General features: G+C 39.2%; 2 protein-coding genes and 1 long non-coding RNA gene across 4 annotated transcripts; 1 reads left to right on the top strand and 2 right to left on the bottom strand.

The window, feature by feature from the left end:
• Positions 1 to 5,149: 5,149 nt before the first annotated feature.
• Positions 5,150 to 6,585, bottom strand: LOC122435352 (transcription elongation factor A protein-like 3). Its single transcript, XM_043459476.1, is given in 2 exon segments — positions 5,150 to 6,042; positions 6,393 to 6,585. Coding segments are annotated over 2 exon segments (798 nt in total). The 5' UTR covers positions 6,542 to 6,585; the 3' UTR covers positions 5,150 to 5,393.
• Positions 5,180 to 8,122, top strand: LOC122435354. Its single transcript, XR_006267645.1, has 3 exons — positions 5,180 to 5,265; positions 5,541 to 5,611; positions 6,594 to 8,122. It is a non-coding gene; the product is annotated as an uncharacterized LOC122435354 (long non-coding RNA).
• Positions 8,123 to 16,283: 8,161 nt separating this feature from the next.
• On the bottom strand, positions 16,284 to 18,449 carry TCEAL4 (transcription elongation factor A like 4). 2 transcript variants are annotated; one of them, XM_043459477.1, is made up of 3 exons: positions 18,299 to 18,449; positions 17,647 to 17,719; positions 16,284 to 17,291 (listed from the first exon to the last, which is right to left on the bottom strand). In XM_043459477.1, the coding sequence occupies exon 3, from the start codon at positions 17,263 to 17,265 to the stop codon at positions 16,579 to 16,581; it is 687 nt and encodes a 228-aa protein (XP_043315412.1). In that variant the 5' UTR covers positions 17,266 to 17,291; positions 17,647 to 17,719; positions 18,299 to 18,449; the 3' UTR covers positions 16,284 to 16,578. The 2 variants fall into 2 exon arrangements, with proteins under 2 accessions (XP_043315412.1, XP_043315413.1); XM_043459478.1 differs by having other exon boundaries at positions 16,284 to 17,286.
• Between the last annotated feature and the right edge of the window lie 8,461 nt (positions 18,450 to 26,910).

Below are 26,910 nucleotides of genomic sequence, written 5' to 3'. Positions count from 1 at the left end.
AGTCTAACTTCGTTGGTTTAATTAAAACAGGCATGTCTTCAGAGTTATCAGCATTAAATATGATGCAAACACAGCTTTTTCTATCCAGGTTTACTAAAAGTCATATTATCTCTGTTACAGGATTTGTTAGAAAGAAAAATAATTTAAGATGATGGTTAGCTATTTAATGCCTCAAGAAGTTTTCATGAGTAATCTAAAAGGTTAATTACATAGATGCAATTAAGATAAAACTTCATATATGAACTTTTCAACAGTAATTATGTTTCATGGTATGTCTACTTAAAAATAGTTTCAAAAATCTTTTTGATAACTTGAAAACTTAAAAGTTATATTAACTAATGATGGATATGCATTGAATATCTAGATCATTTTCAGATAAAATAAAATACTGAAACAGACTGCTAAACATGGGTTTATCTACTTTGGCATCTTCTCATAAAGGAACTGAAGATTTTTGGATGTATCAGCAAACATGTGTTGTGCAGTATTGGAAAAATCACTGTCAGGAAGAATATGCTTTTAGAAATTATGAAATATATTTATAAATTTGCCAATCATAGAATGCTTAAGTAACAGGCAGTCCTCAATTGTTTACTTTTTAGTTTCTCTAGAAATTAAGGTTTCTAAGGGTTAAGAATGCTAATCTATATATGTAATTAAAAATACTAGAAACAATAAGGGTAAAAGGAAACAACTGTGTATGAAAAGTAGGTAAAAAAAAAAGTAGGATGTGTGTTTTGGATAAGAAGTATGAAAGCCATGTTTTTGTTAAGGGAAAAGGAGTAATTTTGTTCTAAAGTCAAATGACTGGGTATTCTAGAATGAGGAAGAGGAAAATACAGGAAAAAAACCTGAGGAAAATACAGGAAAAAAACTGGCTGAGTGGGTAGAAAGTTTCAGTAAACAGAATCTTGGGAAAGGAATTTTATGTGTGGTCAAGCTGGCTAAGATTAGAATGGATTTATTTATAAGTTTTTTAAAGAATGAGCTTTAACATCAAAAGTACAGTGGTACAAGGACTTTCCTGACAGTCCAGTGGTTAAGACTCCATGCTTCTGCTGCAGGGGGAAAGGATTCGATCCATGGTTAGGGAAGTGAGATCTAGCCTGCTTAGAGGTATGGCAAGAAAAAAAGAAAGGGAAGGAAGGAAGGGAGGGAGGGAGGCAGGGAGAAAGGGAGGGAGGGAGGGAGGAGTACAATGGTACAAAAAAAGTTTGGCTTTCTCTCCGTTAAAAAGAAAAAGTCTTTTGGACTATTGGTCTTCTCTTGATAAGAGATTGTGAAATGTTTTTCTTTACCTTTTGGGTAATCTTCCTGGAAAGCAAAGATTTTGTCTTACCAAAGAATTTTTTGTTTCATGTTGTCTATATCAGGTCTTTGATTATGTGGGAGAACTGAGTCTTCTCAATGTGAAAAGAGCTATATTTTCATTCAGTTTTGTAACCTTGTGTATTTACCTTAAAATTTTTTTGATTGTCCCTTTGGTTAAATAGATAAGTATTGTTTCATATTGACTTGTGATCCTGTTTAATCAAATGTTCAAACTTTTTGACATTTTTGGCAGCTTCCCAAAATAAAAATCTAAATGGAATCTTTTTGACCTCAAACTAGTTTTGAAATTTCCCAGAGGGTCCTTAGAAAATCTCAAAAAAAATTGTCTCTCACTTTATAAAAGACATGTTAAAACAATTAGAGGGGTTTTTTGGTATTTAAATTACATGGTAAACATTGTCAAATAAGAAATATTATGCTTTCTTAGGTTATATATGTATGGATATATGTTACTAATATAGATATTCTAGACTTGTTTGAACTTCACAGAAATTTGTCAATACCCTCATTGTCCAGTTATTATCTTAAATTGTCATATGGCACAAATTCATGTCATATGCTAATCCAGGATTATCCTTTTCCCTATTTTTCTAATGATATCTTAAATTTTATTGTCCACATGTAATATTTTATAATTAGCATTTGCCTTTCCCATTTCCTAGTAGAAGAAACCTCTGGAACTTATGAAGTAGATAGTGGCAGAAAATTCATTTCAAAAATCTTTGAACTGGGCTTACTGGTGGCTCAATGGTAAAGAATCCACCTGCCAATGCAGGAAACACAAGTTCAATCCCTGGTTCGGGAAGATCCCACATGCTGTGGAGCAACTAAACCTGTACACCTCAACTATTAAGCCTGTGCTCTAGAACTCACATACCGCAACTACTGAAGCCCGAGTGCCCTAGACCCTGTGCTCAGCAACAAGAGAAGCCACCACAATAAGAAGCCTGTGCACTGCAACAAAGAGTAGCTTGGCCTTCACTCACCGCAACTAGAAAAAAGCCCAAGCAGCAATGAAGACCCAGTGCAGCCTAAAATAAAAAATTACAATACAAAATCTTTAAATTACTTCAGAATTAATAAACAATAATAGTTTACTCTGAAACAACAAACTATTCCATATTGTTCCTATCTTTAAATGAAATTTTAATTTTTATTTTATTTTGGTTTTTTTGGCCACATCATGTGGCTTATGGGATTTTAGTTCCCTGACCAGGGATTGAAGCCAGGCCCTTGGCAGTGAGAGCTCAGAATCCTAACCACTGGGATCACCCAGGAATTCTCTAAATAAAGTTTTTATAATTTGGGGTTTTACATTTTTGTTCTGTGAGCCATTTTTAATTCATGTTTTGTATATGGTGTGAGGTAAGGGTACTTTTTTTGTATATTGATGTCTGCTATAGACTGAATGTTTGTGTAACTGCAAAATTCATCCAGTTGGATGGTATTTGGAAGCAGGGCCTTTGGCAATTAAGCCATGTAAGTGGAGCCCTCATGAGGAATTAGTTTCATTATGAAAATGACTCCAGAAAGCTCCCTTGCCCCTTCTGTCATGTGAAGATATCTGGTTATGAACCAGGAATCTGACCCCTACTAGATACCAAATCTGCCAGCATCTTGATCATGGGTCCACACTCCAGAACTATGAAGAATTCCTGCCTGTGGTATTTTTGTTATAGCAGTCCAAACTCACCAAGATGACATACAGTTAGTTGTTCCAGTATCATTTGTTGAAAAGTCTTTCTCCACTGAATTCCTGTGGGTCCTTTTTTTTTTTTTTTTTCTGTGGGTCCTTTTTAAAACATGAATTGACGATATACATGTGGGTCTACTTTTGGACTGTGTCTTATTCCATCAATCTATATGTCTATCCTTATGCCATACTACATAGTCTTGATTACCATAGTTTTAGTTAGCCCTGAAATCAGGCAACAAGTCCTTCAGCTGTGTTCTTCATTTTCAAAATATTTTGGCTATCCAGTGTCCTTTGCTTTTCCATATATTATAGATATTTATAGATAACTTTTGGAGAGAATTACCATATTAACACTATCAAGTCTTCTAATCCATGAATAGGGTATCTTTTTTTAACTCAGGGCTTCTGATTCAATCATAATTAATTAAGTATATGTCTCACATAATTTATTAAACATATGTGAATAAGAAAGTCCTCATTTGGAAAAAGCGACATACTAGTGGGTTAAATTAAAATCCCTAACATTAAGAGTTTTTAATATTTTTAAGAGCACTGTTACAGTTTTTAGTTGGAATTGGTCTGGAATGGGAAGGGATATTTTCCATTTGAAACTCAGTTGTGTAACCCTCTCTGATTATGTGTGGACAAGTCCTTTGAATTTATGTAGGAAACCAACCAGGCGACTTTTTAGAGAGAAAACTCACACTAAGAATGGTATATAAATTTAGATATGGCTTCCCTGAGGTACTGTGGTGTGTAGTTCAAATAGTTATCAACTGTTTTATCCATAGATGTGTCTCAGGATACAATCCCCAGGGGACCCAAAATATATGAGTCCTGTAAGAGATAAGAAACTACTATAAGCAAATATAAAATGAACTAAAATGTTAATGACTATGTTGCTAAGAAATATGTAATATAATGGAGCCCAAACCCCTGGGGCAGTGCCACCAGAGTAGATACAACTCTGAAGTTGGGAGAGGGCGTTTACCCACATTCCTATAGAAGTCAAATAGGGGCTTTGACCCTTTGGGGACTAAAGGGAACCAGAGGGGCTTTGTCACCATAAGGACTCCATCATATCAATACCTGTCAGCAGAGGGTACAGGGCCCAGCAGAGCAGGAATGCCCAGCAGATATGGTAGTATCCAGAGAAGAGTGGCAGTCTCATCTCAGCTGCTGAGACTTGTTTCTAGGTATAGGTGAGACCTACCCTCAGCTGTCTCCTGAGTGTCTGACAAGGTTCAGAGTCCTACTGCTACAAAGTAGCTTTCCCAACACAGCTAACATATTCAGTACCTCATCTGATCCACTCAGCAGATTGTGAGGCAAGTTTTATTCCCATTTCACAGATGACAAGACTGACCTTTAGAGCACTGGATCTGTTGTAACTGTCAGGTTGATTCCTTTAGCTATGAGTCCTAGATGTAATGTTTTACTTATCATTTTACAGTCTGACAACAGGAATCTTCATTGCCCTCATAAGCTCACTGAACATTTCAATTTTTTTTTATCATGTATTGATTTCTAGGAATTTTTTTATTATGACAAACATCATTTAAGAAAAAGTAGAGATGAGTGAGCAAAGACAAGAAAAAGAATCACACATGTTGGGAGCCATAAGATGGTAGAGGACCCAGGAGAAGGGCTGGCAGTGCCCACTGACATAGTTACAACTAAGGGAAGACATGGGGCTGGACATACTTGTGGAGGAATGATATGGAGGTACCATCTAATGATTGGACTCATCTTTAAGTACAAGCAAGACCTATTTTCTGGCTACAATGTAGGAAAAAACTATCACCTAGTTTTTAGTTTTCATGGTTTTCTTCTGTGCACAAATGCATTATGCAAACATTTACTACTTTTACAAAGTGAAGTGTTAGTCACTCAGTCATGTCTGACTCTTTGTGATCCCATGGACTGTAGCCCACCAGGCTTCTCTGTCCATGGGATTTCCCAGGCAAGAATACTGGAGTGGGTAGCCATTTCCTCCTTCAGGGGATCTTCCAGACCTAGGGATCAAACCTAGGTCTCTTGCATTGCAGGCGAATTCTTTACAGTCTGAGCCACCAGGGAAGCCCTTTTACAAAACTGGTTTGATACTATACATTTGGTTCTGAAAAGTGCTTTTTTATTGTTCTTTTTATAGTGTACCATGAACATCTCTTTCATGAACATGGGTGAAAACCCCCTACTGAAACACAGAGCACTGTAGTTGGATCAAATGGCTGCTGGTAAGGACAGTGACACCTAAAGCAAAGTATCAGCTTGAGGATAAAGCACACAGCCTGGCAAGTGACTGCCAGGGAAAGCAGGGTCAGTGATATTCTCATCAAAGAAACCAGAATCAAATACCAAAGCATTAACAATATGGGATATCATGTAAGCCCCTTTGGCTCCTCCCTCCTCCCCTCATTCCCTTGACACCTCGTTGCCCTCTTGAGGTGAATGGATCCTGTACATCTCTTTGTATCCAATGAAATCCACCCATTTTCTGTCTTTTCCTTAGCTCTTCAAGCTGAGTCCTTGACAGATCTCCACATTCTTTCAGCATCTCCTCACCTCCCAGATGCCTTTCCTGTAAGTTGTCCTGATAGTCCTTGGGGGAATCCTCCATCGTCCTGTCCGTTTTTCTTTTTGCCTTCTGGGGCACATAATCTTCAGGAGGGCACTTTTCGGCAGCACGTGACTGGCTCTCTGACTTTGCCTGGGACTCTGGCTTGCCCTTCTTGAGTGGGTTTCCCTCAGCTTTGAACTTGCCTTGCTTTTCTTTCTTCCCCTCATTTGCTGGTTGTCCTTCATCTGCGGTTTGTCTCTCATCATCTGGCTGTCCCTCATTCTGGAGCTCTCACTCCTGTTCTGACTTCCCCTCCACTTCCGGCTTTTCTTTCTCATCTGATTTTCCTTCATTTTCAGGCTCTACTTCATCTTCTGGCTTTCCCTCACTTTCCAACTTTCCTTCATTTACATTGCAGTTTTTCCAGGTTGAGATGTCCCCTCCTTTTCCTGTCCTGGGAGATAAGGGTGGTGGTGAGGGGAGAAGAGACAAAGAGGAGACAAGGGAGACTGAGGGCTTGGGTGGCAGACGGGTCTGGACAGCACTGGCATCTCACCCGCGTCAGGGGTCCCCTGACCTGGCCCGGCCTAGTTTGCCTTCTGCCTACCCTTTACCCCACCATTCCTCCTGCACTGAGAGCCAACCATTCCCTGGAAGGCCCTGCCACCTTGTACCATACTTTAGCATGGCGGGGAGGGTGTATATTGTATCTGGTGGGGGGATGGGAAGTGGGGCCCTCAAATGCTACCCAAGCTGTGCCCCCCAGCCCCATGCCTGTCCAGTGCCCTCCCCTTTTTCACTGACCTGCAGGGATTCTGGCCAGGTTCCTCCTCCTTTTCTAGTCTTGCAGAGTGTTGGGAACAGACATGCAGACCTGCAGACAGACAGGAGATGGAGAGGGACTGCACAGTCCATGGACTGGGGTCCCTTTCCTGAATCTGAGCCCTCCTCATCCTACAATTTTTCCCCTACCTCTCCTGCATCCCACCCACCATTACTTTTCAGGCCTCAGGCACCAGACCAGGATGCTTTCCAAACTATTTTGGATCTCTGTGTCTTCCTCGTGCGCAAGCAACCCGCCGTGTCTCTACCCCTTTACGTGAGGTCAGTTCTTTCCTCCTGGGCTCAGAGTGTGAAAAGGAATTATTTTCAGAATTTGTCTAAGTTTCACCGTCGCACTGCGGGGACACCCCCTCCCCTCCACAATTTCAGGCTCAAAAATGGGTGGAGGGCACAGAGGAGGGCCATCGAGGAGGAGACGGGGCCACCTGCCCATGTTGTGCCTCGCCATTCTCCTCATTCATCTCGGGACCCCCTCCTCCCTCCCCGTCTCTCCCCGCTGCTCCTGGATCCTAGTCCCATCAGCTTCCACCCCTGCCCAGGACGCCAGCAGTGGCCACTTTCACACTGACCTGTGGGGCCCGGGCCAGGTCTGTGCCTCCTTGGGCTTGCCTAAGCCCTCTCGCTCCTCACCCGGGCAGCTCTGGGAACTGGTTCTCTGCGGGCAGGGCGGGCATGGGGGCTGCTCCCCACATCAGCGCCCAGCCAGTCATGTGAGCGTTGCATCACCTGATCCAGGTCCCCCACCCCACTCCCTCGCCCCTAGCCCAGAGGGACCCGACAGCTCTGGAAGGTGGGGGCTGGCGGGGGTGGTGGTTGGAGAAGGAGGCATTACCGATAAAGCAGGAGTGGAGAGGCTTCCTGTCTGCAGGTGCTTTACCTGGAGCATCTCGGGTCCTCACTCATGCCCATTATCCCCAGTTGTGGCAGCTGATCACAGGGAAGGTACCAGATTTTGCCTAGAGCACCACATAGCCCCACAGCCCGCTTTCAAGACTAGCTCCTCCTGACTCTAGAGCCCTGGTGCTAGTTCCACCAGGGAGCTGCGCTGCCACCTTGTGTAACTGTGTCCTGAGCCTCAGCTCTTCTCAGTCCATGTGTTCTCTCTCCCTGACTCTGTCCGTTTTCCTGTAAATCAGTTCAGTTCAGTTCAGTCCCTCTTCCCTCCCCTGAATCTCAGACTCATTTTTGCTTTCCCACCAAAAATATAGGTGAGTGCTTATTTCCCCAGTTTTCAACATAATGTGACATACTTTTTAATTTTCACTGATATAATAAATGAGTAGTAGTATATCCATGGCATTTTATCTTGCATTTCTGTTTAATAGCAAATTAAATATCATTGTGAATTGTCTGTTCATGTCTCTTCCACATCTTTTTCTTTTTAAAAAAATATTTATTTTTATTCATTTGACTGCACCATGTCTTAGTTGTGGCATGTGGGCTCTTTAGTTGTGGTGTGTGAGATCTAGTTCCCTGACCAGGGATCAAACCTGGGCCCCCTGCATTCGGAGCATGGAGTCTTAGCCACTGAACCTCCAAGGAAGTTCCTTTTCTACATTCTTCTATTGGGTTATTGTTCCTTCACACTTTTCAAGTGTTCTTTATACATTATATTAGGCCTTTATCTGTTATAAAAGTTGCAAATATTTACTTCCAACTTGTTAGTTGCTTTTTGACTTTTTTATGATGTATTTCTGCCATGCATTAAAAAAAAGTAGTCACATTTATCACATTTGTCTTTTATTGCATCTAGATTTTTGACTCATAGTTAAAAGCTCTTTTCCTACATGAGGTCAAAGAGGAATTCCCCATTTTCTTTTAGTACTCATATGGTTAACTGTATTTGTCTTAAGGGCATCTATGGTTAAGAAGTAAAGGTTAAGGAATAAACCAGTGTTAAGTGAGTTGAAGCTTTAGAAGACTCAAAGAACTAGAATAACAAAACTCAAAGCCCAAGTCTTATTAAAAGGGAAGGAGTTTCCTAGGAACTTCAAATGTTTCACTTTAAGGGTAATTATAAACTGGAAATAAACTAGCCCTCACAAAGTCTTTTAGCTTGGCTTTGCAACATCTAGGTGGACTAGGTAAAGTTTAATTTTTGAATATAGATTATGGTAGTTTTAGACAGGAAGTATCCTTATGGGCCTAACCAGTGCAAACAAAATCTTCTTTGGAGAAAGATTCCATCATCCTCAGCCTCAAATTATTCCAACAAACAGCTATTTAAGTACAATGCCCATACACAAAGATAACCAGAAAAACAAAGAAAAGAGACATCATAGATAAGAAGCACCATAGGCAATAGACAACACAAGCAGATCCATTAGCTTTGAATTATTCAAATTATCAGATACAGACTACTAAACCACAGTGCTTGGCATCACCAACTCAATGGACATGAGTTTGAGCAAACTCTGGGAGATAGTAAAGGGCAGGAAAGCCTGGCATGCTGCAGTCCATAGGGTTTCAAAGAGTTAGACACGACTGAGTGACTGAACAACAAAACCATGATGCTCAGTGTATTCAGATAAATAAAATCCAATCTTGAAAATTTCAACAGGGAACCAGAAAACCAAAAAAAAGTAGAGAAAAAAGAAAACTCCAAAACTGAAAAATAACAAAGCTGAAATTAGAAACTCAGTGGATGGCTTTAACAGCATATTAGGTGCAACTCAAGAGAATTAAATAACTAGAAATTATATTCAGATGAAATTATCTGTAAGGCTGCACAGGTGGTCAAAAAGATGGAAAATACAGACAGGACGGTAGGATAAGGTCTAATACATGTTCAATTGGAATTCGAAAAGGAAAAGAGAAATGGAACTGTTCAGAGGCAATCTTTGAAGATTTAATGGCTGAGGATTTTTCAAAACTGATGAAAGACATCAATCCATAGATCTAAGAAGTCTAACAAATCCCAAACAGGATAAATAAAAAGAAGCCCATGCATAGAATACATAATAGTGAATTTACAGATAATTCAAGACAAAGAAAAAATCATAAAAATAGCCAAAAAGATAGAGTATGTCTCAAAAGGAACAAAACTTAGGCTAATTACTGGCTTTGCAATGGCAATGATGAAAGCATGAAGATGGTAAAGTGACATCTTTAGTATCTTGAAAGAAAGTAAATGCCAACCAAGAAAATAACCAGCAAAAATACCCTTCAAAAATGAAGGCAAAATAAAAGCTTTATAAATAAACCAAAACAAAAGAGTTTCTAACAGTAGTCAGAAACCAAAGGAAATACTCAATTCTATGGGGCATTCTTCAGATAACAGGAAAATGATCTCAGATGGAAGACTGGGGATGAAGGAAGGAAAAGAAAGCAATTAAAGGTTAAATATCTATCTATAAACCAATACTGCATAAAATAATATTATCTTGTTAATTTATACTGACAACACAGGAGTCAAGAGGACTAGAGTAAAAGTATTTAAAGTTCTGGCATTATCTAAAGAGTATGTATAAGTATAAATTAATGTTAGCCTTTAGTAAGTCAAGACTGTATGCTATAATTACCAGATAACTATTAAGGAAGAGTAAGAGAGTAAAACTTCGAAGCTAATAGAGGGGCAAAAATAAGAAAATAATCAATCCTAAGGAAGAAAAAACTAACATAAACCAGATGGGGTATAAGAGAAGGAATGTGGTACAATGGTTATATCCAATATCAATAGCAGTAAGTACATTAATGTAAATAGTTTACATGAAACAATTAAAAAACAAAGATTTTTGGACTGGAAAAACCCAACTATATACTATTTACAAAAGACATATATGAAATATAAAGATACATAAAGACTGAAAGTAAAAGCATAGGGAAAAAATAACATGAAAACACTAAGCAAAAGAAAGCCATTATAGTTAAATTAATAACAAAATAGACTTTAAAGCAAAAAGCATTACAAGACATAAGCATCACTTAATGATATTTAAAATTTCTATGCATTTATTAAACAGACCTCAAAATAAATAATATTAAATTTGACAGAACTACAAGGAGAAATAAAAAAATACCTTCCATTTCAGTGTTAACACTCCTGTCTCTATAACTGTAAATATTTAAAATGTTGAAAGGGAAAAAAAACACTAACCTAAGATTCTATACCCAGTGAAATAATCCTTCAAATGTGGAGGAGAAATAAAGAGTTTCTCAGACAAACAAAAACTGATGGAATTCAGCATCAGCAAACCTTTCCTTCAGGAAAGATTTTCTTCAGGCAGCAGAAAAATGGTGCAGGCCTGCAACTCAGACCTACATAAAGGAAGAGCATTGAAAATGCAATGAATGAAAGTATAATGAAATCTTTTGTCTTATTCTTAGTTGATGTAAAAGACAACTCTTTATCTAAAGTAATAAAATAACAGTGTATTGAATGATTGCAGGAAATGGATGAGTGAAATGAATAATGAACACTTAAGTTACCTGTACTACATATAAGTGAGGCAGAACAATGTTATTTGAAAATGTTCTTAGTTAAAAATGTAAACTTGAGGAAAATCATTGAAAAACTTTTAAAGAAATATAATTGATACACTAAGAGAGACAAGTGGAATCATGTAAAATACTTAATTAAAACTAGAGAAGGCAGACTTCCCTGGTGGTCCAGTGGCTAAGACTCCACACTCCCAATGCAGGGGGCACGGGTTTGATCCTTGATCAGGGATATAGATCCTACATGCTGCAACTAAACTGAAAGATCCCACATGTCATAACTAAGACCTGGTGCAGGCAAAAATAAACTAGAGAAGGCAGAAAAAGAAGCCTCTGGCAACAAATAGAAAACAGTTATAAACATGGTTGATACTAAATCCAAATATATTGAGTCATTTTAAATATGAATGGTCTAAATACATCAATTAAAGATTGAAGCTATCAGAGTGAATTAAAAAAAAAAACAACTATATGCTGTGTACAAGAAGCCCACTTTAAATATAAAGAGTGAGTGAAAGTAAAAGTTGCTCAGTTGTGTCCAACTCTTTTGAGACCCCATGGACTATATATGTCCATGGAATTTTCCAGGCCAGAATACTGGAGTGGATAGCCTTTCCCTTGTCCAAGGGATCTTCCCAACCCAGGGACTGAACCTAGGTCTACCCGCATTACAGGTGGATTCTTTACCAGCTGACCACAAGGGAAGCCCAAGAATACTGGAGTGGGTAGCCTATCCCTTCTACAGGAGATCTTCCCAACTCAGGAATCAAACTGGGGTCTCCTGCATTGCAGGTGAATTCTTTACCAACTGAGCTATTAGGGAAGCCCTGATAAAGAGTGAGAAGTTAAAAGTAAAGCAACAGAGAAAGATCTGCACTAGTCAAAAAAAACCTGGACAAAAAAAGAAAGCTGGAGTAGTTACATAATTTTAGACAAAGCAGAACAAGGAAGATTATCAGAGATCAAAAGAGGCACTACATAATGATAAAGGGATCAATTCTGAGCAAAACATATAATAATCCTAAACATGTATATGTACATGACAAAAGTGTCAAAATATATGAAGCGAAAACTGATAGAGCTGAAAGGAGAAACAGACAAACCTATTATTATAGTTACAAACTTTAATGCCCCCAATCAGTAATTGACAGATTAAGCAGGCAGAATATCAATAAGGATCTAGCCAGAGAAGGAAATGGCAACCTACTCCAGTATTCTTGCCTGGAGAATTTCACTAACAGAGGAGCCTGGCGGGCTACAGTCCATGGGATCACAAAAAGTCAGACACGACTGAGCGACTAACACATAGTCTATCTGAACAGCATTATTAATCAACTTGATTTAATTCACATTTATAGAACATTCCATTCAACATTCAAGGTCATATAAAACATGAGCTCAAGAGTCCATAAAACCCACCTTAACAAATTTAAAAGAATAGAAATCATAAAAGTATGCTCTCAGTAGACTTAAACTAGAAATCAATAACAGGATAGACGGCGAACCCAAATATTTGGAAATTAAGCAACACATTTCTAAATAACATGAGTCAAAGAAGAATTCTCAACAGAAATTTAAAAATGCTTTGAACTAAATGAAAATACAACATATCAAAATCTCTGGGGTAAAGCAACAGCAACACTTAAAGGGAAATTTCTAGCTTAAACACATATATGGAAAAGAAGGCTATGCTTTCTTCTTAGGAAACTAAAGAAAGAAGAGTAATTTAAGCCTAGTGAAAGTGAAAGTGAACGTCACTCAGTCGTGTCCGACTCTTTGCAACCGCATGGACTGTACAGGCCATGGAATTCTCCATGCCAGAATACCGGAGTGGGTAGCCTTTCCCTTCTCCAGGGGATCTTCCCAACCCAGGGATTGAACCCTAAAGCAAACAGTAAAAAAGAAACAACTAGAGACAAAATCAAAGGAAAGTGAAAACAGGAAAACAACAAAGGAAACCAACAAAACCAAAAGTTGGTTCTTTGAAAAGATAAAATTGTTAAATCTCTTATGAGGGTAACCAAGAAAACAAGAAAGACTCAAATTAACAATATCAGAAATGAAAGTGGGGTTATCACTCTTGATCCCATGGACATTAAGAAGGTAATGAAGTAATAACTATGAGAAATTCTATGCCTACAAATTAGATAACTTAAGATGAAATGGACTAATTACTCAAAAGATACAAACTCCTAAAACTCACACAAGAGGAAAAAGATAACCTGAATAGTTCTGTATCTATTAAAGAAATTGAATCAATAATTAACAACCTTCCAAAGATAGAAATCACTAGGACCAAATTCTGCCAAACATTTAAGGATCACCAGTAAACATTTAGAAATCACCAGTGAATTCTACCAAACATTTAAGTTAGAAATAATACCAATTCTCCACAATCTCTTCCATAAAACTGAAGTAGAGAACACCTGACTCATTCTGTGAGACCAATATTACCCTAATTCCAAAACCAGGTAAAAGATACTACAAGAAAGGAAAACTACAGACCAGTATCACTAATGGACACAGACACAAATCCTCAACAAAGTATTATAAAACTGAATCCAGTAATGTATAAAAAGTTATGTGCCAAACAACTGAAATTTATTCCAGGTATTCAAGGTTGATTCAACATTTGAAAATCAATCGATATAATCCACTACATGTTAACAGACTAAAAAAGAAAAAATATATGATATTATTTGATACAGAAAAAGTATTTGACAGACTCCAACAACCATTCATGATAAACGCTTTCAAGCTGGGAGTAGAAGGGAACTTCCTCAATTTGATAAAGAATATCTACATGGTGACTGAACAACAAAAACTACAAGAAACTAACATTATACTTAGTGATGAAAAAGGAGACACTTCACCTGGAGTGTCAGGAAGAGGACAAGGATGTCCCTTCTCATTGCTCCTATTGAACATCATACTAGAAGTCCTAGCTAGTGCATTAAGACAAAAAAGGAAATAAAAAGTGTACAGATTAGAACTGAGGAAATAAATCTATCTCTATTTGCAGATGACATGACGGTCTATGTAGAAAATGCCAAAGCATTGACAAACTCCTAGTCACAAGATCACAGGATATAAGTTAATATATAAATTTAATTGCTTTCCTATATACCAGCAATGAACAACTGGAATTTGATATTTAAAAGTGCATTTATAACAACATTCCCACAACACAGAATCTGACAAAAGACTCTTAAGTATATCACAAATGCACGAAACTTCACTGAAAAGGATGGAAGAATAAGACACTGATATAGGTAACTTTGGAAATGAGTGGAGTCTGTTAAGACTAAAGACAAAATTTTCTCTATATATATTTTAAAACATATAAAGATGTATAATGTACATACATATATATATATATATGGAGAGAGACAGAAAGAGATGCATATAGATCTTCTTTCTTTATCAACTGAAAGGGCCTAGAAGCAATGATATCCAAATGGTAGGGTGTACACTTAACATCTAAATCTTGGCTTTTAGTACCATTCTCCAACCAAAGGTACCAGAGTCCCTTGGAGAAATGATTGATTCTAGGATTTGGGCAGGAAATATGCAAGATATGACTAGACCATTTTGTAGTGCCAGAAAGTTTTATAAAAACACACACACATGTACACAATGATGGGGGTATGTTAAACAGATGCAAGAGCCAACTCAAAGAACTTCCAATGGCCAAAAGTGGAAAATTTGAGCAATGAAAATATATATAGTAGTATTATAGTCCAAAGTATATTAAATAAATGGGGAGAAATCAAATATGCAGAATTCCAAATAAATGTTGGAGATACTTCATCTTCAACGAGATTGAACATAATACCGCAGTCTTTTAAGTGTAGACTGTGCAGAGTGACTTTCTTCCAAAGAGTATAGTCTAGAAAGGGAGAAATAAAAGAGTAACTTTACCATGTAGAATCCTGAGACCACTACTTCAGCCAGGTGACCAACATTAACATCAACAGTGATAATATTGATAGTATATACCCTTTATATGATGCAATTTTGCCTGTTTGATCCTCTTCCCAAATAACACACCTGTGTAACCATAAGAGAAAAATCAAGCAAACTGAAATTGTGGTACACTATACAAAGTACCTGACCAGTGCTTCTCAAGAGTGTCAAGGCATCAGAAACAGGGAAAGTGTGAGAAACTGTCACAGCCAGGAGGAACCTAAGGAGACATGATGACTAATTGTAAGATAACCTGGATGGGATCCTGGGACAGAAAAAAGACATTAAGGAAAAACTGAGGTATTCTGAATAAAGAATGTATCTTGGTTAATGATAATGTATCAACATTGGTTCATTGTGACAAACGCTTCGAGCTAAAAAGTAACGATGTTAATAACAAGTATGGGGTATGTGGAAACTGCATCTTTGTAATAATTCTGTAAACCTATAACTGGCCTAAAAGTTTAAAGAAACACTATAAGCAAATAAAAGGCTAAGGAAGAGCCAGAGGGGAAAAAAATCACATAGGTAGATGGGTCTGCTGAAATGATAAGCCAGGGCTTAACAGGAATTTCCTAGGAGACAACTTCTAAGAAAAAAGCGTCAGCAGATGAGATTAACAGGTGAGAACAGCACAGCATCTGGTCACAGATTTTTCTCCTGGTTCAATCTCTAGTATCTAAATCCAGTGCAGATGGCTGTATGCAGAAACACACACAAACCAACAAAATACTTGGAAAGGTATGTTTTATAAGATCTTTATAAATAGCAAGACCCAAGTGATAACTGGGTGCTACCCAGGTGAGTTAGGGTAACTTTACTGTAGAGAATTGTCCACCTTTCAGTAGTGACACGGTATTGCCTTAGACCATCATGGTCTCCAGCCCATCAGCCCAGTTGGTGGGAGCCTTAGGAGGGTACAGTTCCCACAAGCAGAGGCATACCGCCCAAGAGTCATGACATTACCCCAGCTGGAAGGGCCACCCACCCTACAGCTATCTGGACTTATTCCTGCACACACTTGAAACCTCCTCAGCCCTCTCCAAAACATCTGATGGGGCTCTGGCCCTGCTAGTGCAGGGGAGAGGGTGGGAAGCAGCTCACATACTCAGCATCTTATTGAATATTCTCCACAGCCCTGGAAGGCAAGTTTTATCCCCAATTCACTGATGCCAAGAGTCTCCCTTACAACAATGGATCTGTAATAACTGCCAAGTTGATTCTTGCACCTTTGAGTCCCAGAGGTAATGTGACTTTTACTCAGTTCACATCCTGGCAACACAAATTTTGTGTGTCTCCACTGCCTTCAGAAGGCACTTCACTGAATAATACTTGATTGCTTGGTATTGCTTTCCTATTTTTTATCTTTCATTATTGCTATGATAAAAAGTAATCTGTGTTTTAAGAGAATATAAACAGATGAACAAAAAAACAGAAAAAAAAATCAGCCACAGATAACCACTGTTGATTTTTAGTAGACAGTTTTCAGTTTTTCCTGTACATGGATCACTAGTAAAGTATCTTTGTAGTTTTACAAAAATAGACTGATGCCATATATATGGTTCTGAAAACTATTTTTGTTTTTAATTTTACAATGCACCATAAACATTTTTCCATGCAATGGATGAAAATCTGCTACTGAAACACAGAGGGCTGCAGTTGAATAATGAGAGCGACACCTAAAGTATAGGATTAGCATAAGGTTAAATAAAGCACAAGGCCTGGGAAATGCCTGCCAGAGGCACTACACAAAAGGAATGTCTTCAAAGCCCCTTTGCGGGGCCCTACAGCCACCCCTGAGTTCCCTTGGGCCCCGTGGGTGGAAGGGGTCCTGTAAACTTTTTTGCATCCACATAAACCCCCCCAATTTCTGTTTGGTTTTCTTCACCTCATCCTCTACCCTGGCCATCTCATCAAATTCTCTTATCATCTCTTCATTGCTCAAATGCATATCATGTATGGCCTCCTTGTATTCCTTGAGACACTGAGCCAGCCCCTTGTTGGTTTTTCTTTTGGCCTTCCTGGGTACATCCTCCCCAGCTGGGCGCTTTCCGCCAGCCCTTAGTTCCCTTGGTTCGCTGGCTGGCTTGTCTTCTTTTGGTTTTCCCTCACTCACTGGCTTTCCTTCACTCTCTGGCTTCCCCTCACTCTCTGCTTTTCTTTCTTTTGCTTTTTCCTCACTCACTGGCTTTCCTTGGCTCTCTGGGTTTCCTTCTTCTGGCTTTGTCTCATTCTCTGGCCTTTCCTTAACCTTTAATATTTCCTCATCTGTCTTTCCCTTGTGATCTGTCCTTCCCTTGTTTTCTAACATTTCTTTGTCTTCCTTAGTAGAAGCTGCTCCTGGTTCTCCTGCATCCAGTGGCTGTTCTTTGTTTTCCATCTTGCCTTGGTTCTCAGGCTTTGCTTCATTTTCACTGCAGAGTTTTTCCATGTTGAGTGTCCCCTCCTTTTCCTGTCCTGGGAGTGGGGCGGGGGAAGAGAAGACAAAGAGGAGACAAGAGAGACTGAGGTTTTGGGGGTGAAATGCAGGTCCGGATAGTAGTAGTCATTTCTTGCCGTTTGTCAGGGATCTCCTGACCTGGCCTGGCCCTCCGTGAATGCCTTTTGCCCACCCTTTACCCCACCATTCCTCGTGCACACGTGAGACAACACTTCCCTGGCAGGCCCTGCCATTTTTCCCTATGCTTGCTCAGCGCGGCAGTGTGTAAATGTGTTGGGAAGTGGGCAGTGGGGCCCCCAATTCTTCGCGGGCGGTCCCTCCACACTCCCCTCCCCTCTGGGTCCCTGTCCAGTGCCCTCCTCCTTCACTGACCTGCGGGGATTCTGGACAGGTTCCTCCTCTTTCTATAGCCCAGTAGAGAGCTGGGAACAACAGACACGTAGACCTGCAGACAGACAGGAGACCGGGGATGCGCATCGGTGAATGCACAGGGACTCGGGTCCCTTTCCAGAATCCCTGCCCTCCTCACCCAACGTTTCCCTCCCTCCACCTCCTCCGCCCCATGCACCCCAGCCGCCATTTCTTTTCACGCCTCGGGCGCCAGACCAGGATGTTTTCCAAACTAATTTTGGATCTCTGCGTCCTTCTCTCCCAAGGGCAACTAGCCTCCCCACCCTTGAGGTCAACTTTCTACTCCACGCACAGAGTGGCAGAGAGGATTTATTTCCACTGCCTCACTGCTGGGGCGCCCCCTAGCTCACAATCTCCGGCTCCAAAATGGACGGAAGGCAGAGAAGAGGATGTGTAGAGAAAGGGGAATGGGTACTCGGGGTGTCCGCTTTCCCCTCCCTCCGCCCAATGGCCGCTTGCTCCCCCTTAGCCGTTTTCCCACCGCCATCACTAGCTACAGTCTGGCCAGCTCCCCTCGACCAGAACCCCATCCCCAACCTTTCTCCTTTCCGCGCCCGTTCCTCCTCCCCCATTCCGGTGTCCCACAGGCAGCGACGAGAACCCTCACACTGACCTGAAAGAACCAGGAGCAACAACTAGGGGCTCGCAGACGGCTCCGGGTCCGACAGCACCGAGGGAGGGCCAGTATTCGGACCGGTGCCCACTTCTGGGCCCAGCGGTCACGTGAGCGTCGCGTCACCCGAGCTCCGCCCCCGTACCCCGCCCACCAGCCGGCGTCTGCTAGCCGCCCACCGCCTCCCTCCGGCAGGTGCCTCTTAACCTCTCTGGGCCCTTTTGTCCTTTTCCTCTTCTTGAGAAGTTGGTCAAAGAAATAATTTTAGTAAAAACCACAGAGGTGGGGACTTACCTGGCAGTCCAGTGGTTAGCACTCCGCGCTTCCACTGCAGCGGGCACGGGTTCTATCCGCGGTGGGAGAACTAAGATCCCACATGCTGCCTGGCGCCACCAAAACAAAACAAAACCTCAGAGGCTTTTTTTTTTTTTTTTAATGGTTTGGGCAGTCTGGGGGAGGAGTCTAACTTTGCTCTTAAATTCCACTGAAAGAACATAGACTTACAAATGAAATCCTATGACTGTGAACTTTAATATTGTACAAAGAGTAGAATATTGCACTTTTAGGAAAAAACGTTACCGTCAAAGTGAAATTGTCCCTTTTTCCTGGTATGCAAAACATAAGTTTTCTAATCAATTAAATATTTAGATCTGAAAATGATTTTATATTTGAAACAAAATGAAAGAATGATTTTTATTTTTAAGTGAGAGACTGAATACACGGACGATGACCAGATGACAATAGAATTGTAACCCACAACCTCTGTAGCAAGCAGCCCCACAAGCCAAACCACAGCCTCTACAGCAATGTTCTGGACTTCTGATCAATGACTACCAGCCTTCCTATTTTTGCCCTGCTGCTAACTAGAGAAATCTAAATATGCTCCCCAAACCAATCACATAAAATACCTCTGGCTCACCAGCGTTTCACTGCCAACAACTTCCAATCAGAGAAAATACGGTCTTCGTTTTTTTCACTCTCAAGTTTTCCCATTGCCCTGCCTCTCTTTAAGTCTCAGCCAAACACAAGTTAGGGTGGCTAACTCCCTTGTTAATAACAAGCTCTGAATAACTAGCTTCTGCTTCTACATAAGCTTTTCGTGTAGAAGGTCTTTAAAAACATAATAAGTGAAAGTTGAACAATTAAGAACAGGATTGATGGATTTGATTACATAAAAACGTAAGAGATTGGGGACACATGCATTTCTCCCTGCTCTTTTTTCTAATTTTTTTAATTGAAGTATAGTTGCATTAAAACATTGTGTTAATTGTTGCTGTACACCAAAGTGACTGTTATGTATACATGTACATTCTTCTTCATATTCTTTTCCATTATGGTTTATCACAGGGTATTGAATATAGTTCCTGTGCTATACAGTAGCACCTTCTTTATGCATTCTATATATATCAGTTTACATCTACTAACCCCAAATTCCTGCTGCTATCCTCTCCCACCTCCCTCCCACCCCCGACCCCTCCCTGCTCTTGTAGAGTGTACTGGTAAAAATTTTCTGCAGGGCAATTTTGTAAATTGTTTAAAAATAAAAATATTTGATATTTTGGTTCAGCAATTCCAACTCGAATATTTACCCATGGAGATAATTAATAAAATGCTAAAATAGAATCTTGTGTTTTAATGTTTTAAAATTCCCATACCAATTATTTATTATGCATTTATCCTTTGCTGGAATTGGGGCTACAGTAGTGATTCTGTAGGCTTTGTTTACAATGGGAAAAAAAGGAACATCACAGTTGTCCATCAGTACAGATATAGTTGCCTATCCCTTCACCAGGGGGTCTTCCCCACCCAGGAATCAACCAGGGTTACATAATCTTCTTAGTATATTTGCTTACCCTGGTTATCTTTGGACATTTGGTTAGAAAAATAATCCTTTTATGTTGGGTGCTCAAAATGCAGTAAAAATAATGATTAACCATCCATAACCCAAAATTACTGTGGATGGTGTGACCCAAAGGATAACCACAGGATGTGGTATTGACCTGTGGAGCAGCAGTCCCCAACTTTTTTGGCAACAGGGACTGGTTTTGTGGAAGATAATTTTTCCATGGACCCTGACTGGGGCTGGTTTGGGAGTGAATCTCATAAGGAGGGCACAACCTAGATCTCCTTTATGCACAGTTCACAGTGGGGTTTGCGCTCCTGTGAGAATCTACTACCGCCACTGACGTAACCAGAGGTGAAGCTCAGGCGGTAATGTGAGCTATGGGGAGCAGCTGTAGGTACAAATGAAGATTCCCTCACTCACCTGCTATTCACCCCCTGCTGTTCAGCCCATTCCTAACAGGCCACAGACCAGTACTGGTCCATGGCCCAGGGGGTTGGGGACCCTTGCTCTAGAGAATACCACCTATGTGCTAGGCACTGTGCTAGTTACCTTATGTTATCTGGTGTGGATTTCATTTATACTTGATGGAAAAACTCATACTTCAGTGAAACAGAATGATTTATAAAGCTACAAGCTTAACTCACTGTAGTACTGAAATACAGTAAGAGGAACAAAACATCTCCAAGTATAAAAGTTTTTAGTATATGATAAAGAAGCATTTCTGTTCAGTAGTAAGGTATAGGTTATTATGGAAAGTAAATTTGTATAATTATTTAAATAGTTAAAGAAGATGAAGAGCCTTATTTTCTGACAAACACTCAAATTCTTTTCAGATTAGGCAAGAAAAATAAAATGAAAAGTTTCTAGATTGGAAGGGAAGAAGTAAAAACTATCTCTATTTACAAATGATATGATCACACATATAGAAAATCCCAAGGAATTCACTAAAGAACTATGAGAATGAAAGAGTTCAGCAATGTGGCAGAAATACAAGATCAATAAACAAAAATTGAGTGTGTTTCTATATACTAGCAATGACTAATTCAAAGAGGAAAGAAAAGTAGCATTTCCATCTAAAATATCAAAAAGAATAAAATACTTAGAAATAAAATTTGAAAGTCCAAGAATTTTATACTGAAAACTATAAAACGTTGTTGAACAAAATTAAAGAATACATAAATAAATGGAAAGTTATCCTATGTTTCATAGATTGGTAGACTTCATATCATTAAGATGGGCAATATTTCCTAAATTGATCTGCAGGCTCAACACAACCTCTCTCAAAATCTCAGATGGTTTCTCTGCAGATTTTGACAAGCTGATCCCAAAATTCATACAGAAATGCAATGAACTCAGAATAGACAAAAATAATTTTGAAAGAGAAGGATAAAGTTTGAGGTCTCACACTTTCAAGTTTCAAAACTTAACCATAGATCTACAGGAATCAAGACAATGTGGCACTGGCAGAAGGACATACAGACCAACAGAATTGAGAATACATAAATAAAGCCTCAGATTTACAATCAATTGGTTTTCAACCAGAATGCCAAGAAAATTTAGTGCTTAAAGAAGAGTCTTTTTAGCAAATGATGGTGAGACAACTAGATATCCACATGCAAAAAATGAATTTGGACTCCCACACCACACCGTATACAGAACTTAAAATAAATGAAGTCCTAGATATAGGAGTTAAAACTATTAAACTCTTAGGAGAAAATAAAGGTGTAACTCTTCATGATCTTGGATTAAGCAATGATTTCTTCAATATGACACTAAAAGTTCAAGTAATAAAAGAAATATAGAAAAATGGGGCCTCACCAAAATGGAAAACTTTTAAATTTAAACAATACAATTAATAAAGTGAAAACACAACCCACAGAAAAATTTTGAAAGTAATATGCCTGATAAGGGACTTATATCTAGAATATACAAAAAGCACTTACAACTCAATTAAAAATAGGCAGGGAATTCCCTGGTTGTCCAGTACTGTGTTTACTTTCACTGCCAAGGCCATGGGTTCTTCCCTGGTTGGAACTTAGATCCCACAAGCCTTGTGGTGCAATGAATAAATAAATAAATAGAAATGGTCAAAGATCTGAATAGATATTTCAGCAAAGAAAATGTATAGAAAACCAATAAGCATGATGTTCAACATTATTAGCTGCCAGGGTAATGCAAATCAAAACCACAATGAGATACCACTTCATATCCATATAATAAAAAGGCAGAAAATAATAAGCATTTGCAAATATGTGGAGAAATTAGAACCATCACTCAATGATGGTGGGAATGGGAAATGGTGTACCTGTAGAAAACAGGCTGTCTGGCAGTTTCTCAAAATGTTAAACATTAAGTTATTGTATGATTTGACAATTCCACTTCTAGATAAATGGGAAAATATCACACAAAAACTTATATGCAAATGTCCTTGGCAGCATTACTCATAATAATTAAAAGGTGGAAATATCCCTAATGTTCGTGATCTGATGAATGGATAAAAAAAAAATGTGCTATAATAATGGAATACTATTTTTCAGTAAAAATGGAATAAAGAGCTGATACATGCTAACGGGCACATGAAAAAATACTTAACCTCACTAATCATCAGAGAATTACAAATAAAAACAACAATGAGGTATCATCTCACCTGTCAGAATGGCTATTATTAAAAAGACAACAAATAACAAGTGTTGGCAAGGATGTGAAGAAAAGGGAGCCCCACTGTTGGCGGGGATGTAAATTGGTGCAGCCACTATGAAAAGGGCTTCCCAGGTGGCTCAGTGGTAAATAATTTGCCTGCCGGTGCAGGAGATGCAGGAGATGTGGATTCAATCTCTGGGTTGGGAAGATCCCATAAAGGAGGAAATGGCAACTCACTCCAGTATTCTTGCCTGGGAAACAGAGGAGCCTGGTGGGCTACAGTCCCTGAGGTCCCAAAGAGTCAGACACGACTGAGCATGCATCCACTATGGAAAACACTATAGAGATTCCTCAAAATATTAAATATAGAACTACCATATGATCCAGCAATTCCACTTCTGGGTATTTATCTGAAGAAAACAAAAACATCAATTAGAAAAAATATATGCACCCATATATTCATTGCAGCATTCTTTACAATAGGCAAGATAGGGAAGCAACCAAAGTGCCCATCAATAGATGAATGGATAGAGAAGATGTGATATATAATGGAATATTACTCAGCCATGAAAAAAGAATGAATTCTTACCATTTATAGCAACATGATTTGATCTAGGTGGTATTAGGCTGAATTAAATAAATCAAAGACAAATGTTGTATGATTTCACTTATATGTGGAATCTAAAAACCAAAACAAATGAATAAACATAACAAAACAGAAACAGTTACATATACAGAGGACAAACAGGTGGGTGCCAAAGGAGAGGGGAGTTGGGGGAGGAAAGAACTAAGTGAGAGAGATAAAGAAGTACAAACTTCATGTTGCAAAATAAATGTCACCAGTATGAAATATGCAGTGTGGAATATAATCAACAACTATGTAATATAATGGTATGGTGACATATTGTGACTTGACTTATTGCAGTGGTCATTTTGAAATGTTTAGAAATTCCAAAGCACTATGTCGTGTAACAGGAACTAACTTAGTGTTGTAGGTCAATTAAACTTCAAAAACAAATAAAGAAAAAGAGATCAGATTTGTGGTTACCAGAGTGGGGAAGGGTGAAAGAGAATTGGATGAAGGCAGACAAAAGGTACAACTTCCAATTATAAGATACGTAAGCTGTTGTTGTTTAGTTGCAAAGTCATGTCTGACATTTTTTTGACCCCACAGACTGTAACTCACCAGGCTCCTCTGTCCATGGGATTTCCCAGGCAAGAATACTGGAGTGGGTTGCTATTTCCTTCTCCAGGGCATCTTCCCAACCCTGGGATCCAATCTGTGTTGCTTGTCTCCTGCATTGGCAGGTGAATTCTTTATCATTGAGCCACCAGGGAAGCCCAAGATAAATAAGTAGTAGGGACGTAATGTACAAGATAATATATTTAACACTGCCATATGTTATACATGAATAATAAGAGAGTAAATCTTGAATTCTCATCACAAAAATTTTTTTCTATTTCTTTGATTTTGTATCTACTTAAGATGATGCATGCTACGCTAAGTTGCTTCAGTCGTGTCCGACTCTGTGCGACCCCATAGACAGCAGCCCACCAGGCTCCTCTGTCCACAGTATTCTCCAAGAATACTGGAGTGGGTTGCCATTTCCTTCTCCAGAGGATCTTCCCTTCCAACCCAGGGATCGAACCCAGGTCTCTTACATTACAGGCAGATTCTTTACCATCTGAAACTTATACAGTATTATATGACAATTATATCTCAGCAAAACTGGAAGAAAATAATAGTGGAATAACAATAATAAAGAACCTAGCAGCTGAATACTTTCTGAATATAAATGATTATTTTAATCTGCTAATTTTTGGAGTAATTTGTTATGCACCAATAGTAACCAGAACAACCTATATAAAGGAAATGAAAATACCAGGTTTGATAATAGATAGTGCACAAAGCCTAAAATATTTACTATCTGGTCCTTTACAAAGAAATTTTGTCAACCCAGGTCCTAGACCAAAGGAAACAACTAAACCTCCACTACCACCACAACCATTACTATTAAGATATGATGTTGAGTAAGTACTAATATTCATGCATTTCAGGGTAAATTTCAGGTAACATTTCATTCATTTAAGAGGGTAACTTTAATATAATTTTAATCTTACAAAAAATCATTGCATGTATTTTTGAAACAACTAATTCTTGAGTACTGAAAACCCATGCAGTAAAAGTTGATGGCCTAGTGGGAAGAGCCTAGAATTCAGACTTGGAACTTAAAAAAATATATTTAACCTCTTTTAGGCCCAGTTGGTTTGCCCATCCATATGTCAAATGGGAGAATGAATAGCAGTCAAAAGACTGACAGTGGACTTCCCTGGTGGTCTAGTTGTTAAGAATCCACCTGCCAATGCAGAGGATGCAGGTTTGATCCCTGGTCTGGGAGGATCCCACATACCTTGGAGCAACTAAGCCTGTGGGCCACAACTACTGAGCCTGCATGCCCTTTCCACAGAAAGGGGGGCCACTGCAATGAGAAGCCCTCACACTGCAACTAGACAGTGGGCTCTGCTCGTCACAACTGGAGAAAGCCCACTCATAGCAAAAGAGACCCAGCATAGCCAAAAATAAATAAATTATTTTAAAAAAGAATCCATTTCTAAAAAAAAGACTGACAGTCAAGTGTTGGCAAGGATAGAGAATAACTGGAACCCACATATGTACTCTAGGTGGAAGTATAAATTTATATAGCCACTTTAGAAAACAATGTCTACTAAGGCTAGACATTCATGTACATTTTGACTCAGCAGTTGCAGTCTTGGTATATTTCCACAGAAATATGTCTTTGTGTCCACCAAAAGATATGAAGAAGACTAATTGGTAAGCTTAAAACGTACAGCAATGCAAATGTCCATCAAGCAAAAAAGAGTGTTATAATCCTATAATGCGTTATAATACAGACATGAAAATAAGCAAACTACAAACACAAACAACATGGGGTAAACATCACAAATATAACACTGATACTTCCATTGTAAATCCTTCTCTCTCTCCTGCCTACAAAAACACTTAGCAGAGGAGTCACAAATGGAGGCAGATTTGTGGCCACAAGAAAGAATTTAGGGAGAGGGAAAAGCAGAAGCAGACCCTGGAACTCAACCTGATGTGTGACATTCCCAACTGTTGGAGTTTATTAAGGGAAAAACATTATGCATTTTATGTTTATATATTTTAATTTGGATTAATTCCCCAAGTGGAGGCTGAGATGGGTCAAGGAAATTAACACTGTATTAGCTTTTATTTATTTTTTATTATTTTATTTATTATTTGTTGAATCATGAAGTAAACAAGGGAGTTCCAGAAAAGAAATTCTACTTCTGGTTCTTTGACTACCCTAAAGCCTTTGACTGTATGGATCACAACAAACTGTGGAAAATTCTTAAAGAGATGGGAATACCAGACCACATACCTTTCTCCTGAGAAACCTGTATGTGGGTCAAGAAGCAACAGTTAGAACTGTACTTGGAATAATGGGCTGATTCCAAATTGGAAAGGAATACAACAAGGCTGTGTACTGTCACCCTGCTTATTTAAATTCTATGCAGAGAACATCACATGAAATGCCAGGCTGGATAATGCACAAGCTGGAAACAAGATTGCCAGGAGAAATACCAACAGCCTCAGATATGCAGATGATACCACTCTAATGGCAGGAAGTGAAGAAGAGCTAAAAAACCTCTTGATGAAGGTGAAAGAGGAGAGTGAACAGCTTGCTAAAAACTCTACATTAAAAAAGCTAAGATCATGGCATCCAGTCCCATCATTTCATGGCAAATAGATGGGGGGAAAGTGGAAACAGTGGCAGATTTTATTTTCTTGGGCTCCAAAATCACTGCAGATGGTGACTGCAGCCATGAAATTAAAAGATGCTTGCTCCTTAGAAGGAAAGTTATGGCAAATCTAGACAGCATATTAAAAAGCACAGACATCACTTTGCTGACAAAGGTCCATATAGTCCCTAACCCATTCCAGTACCCTTGCCTGGAAAATCCCATGGACGGAGGAGCCTGGTAGGCTGCAGTCCCTGGGGTTGCGAAGAGTCGGACACGACTGAGTGACTTCACTTTCACTTTTCATTTTCATGCATTGGAGAAGGAAATGGCAACCCACTCC

Source organism: Cervus canadensis, chromosome X (assembly GCF_019320065.1).
Source record: "Cervus canadensis isolate Bull #8, Minnesota chromosome X, ASM1932006v1, whole genome shotgun sequence".
NCBI lineage: Eukaryota > Metazoa > Chordata > Mammalia > Artiodactyla > Cervidae > Cervus > Cervus canadensis.
The sequence above is the reverse complement of the archived record's forward strand: the minus strand, read 5'-3'. Positions and strand labels throughout refer to the sequence as shown.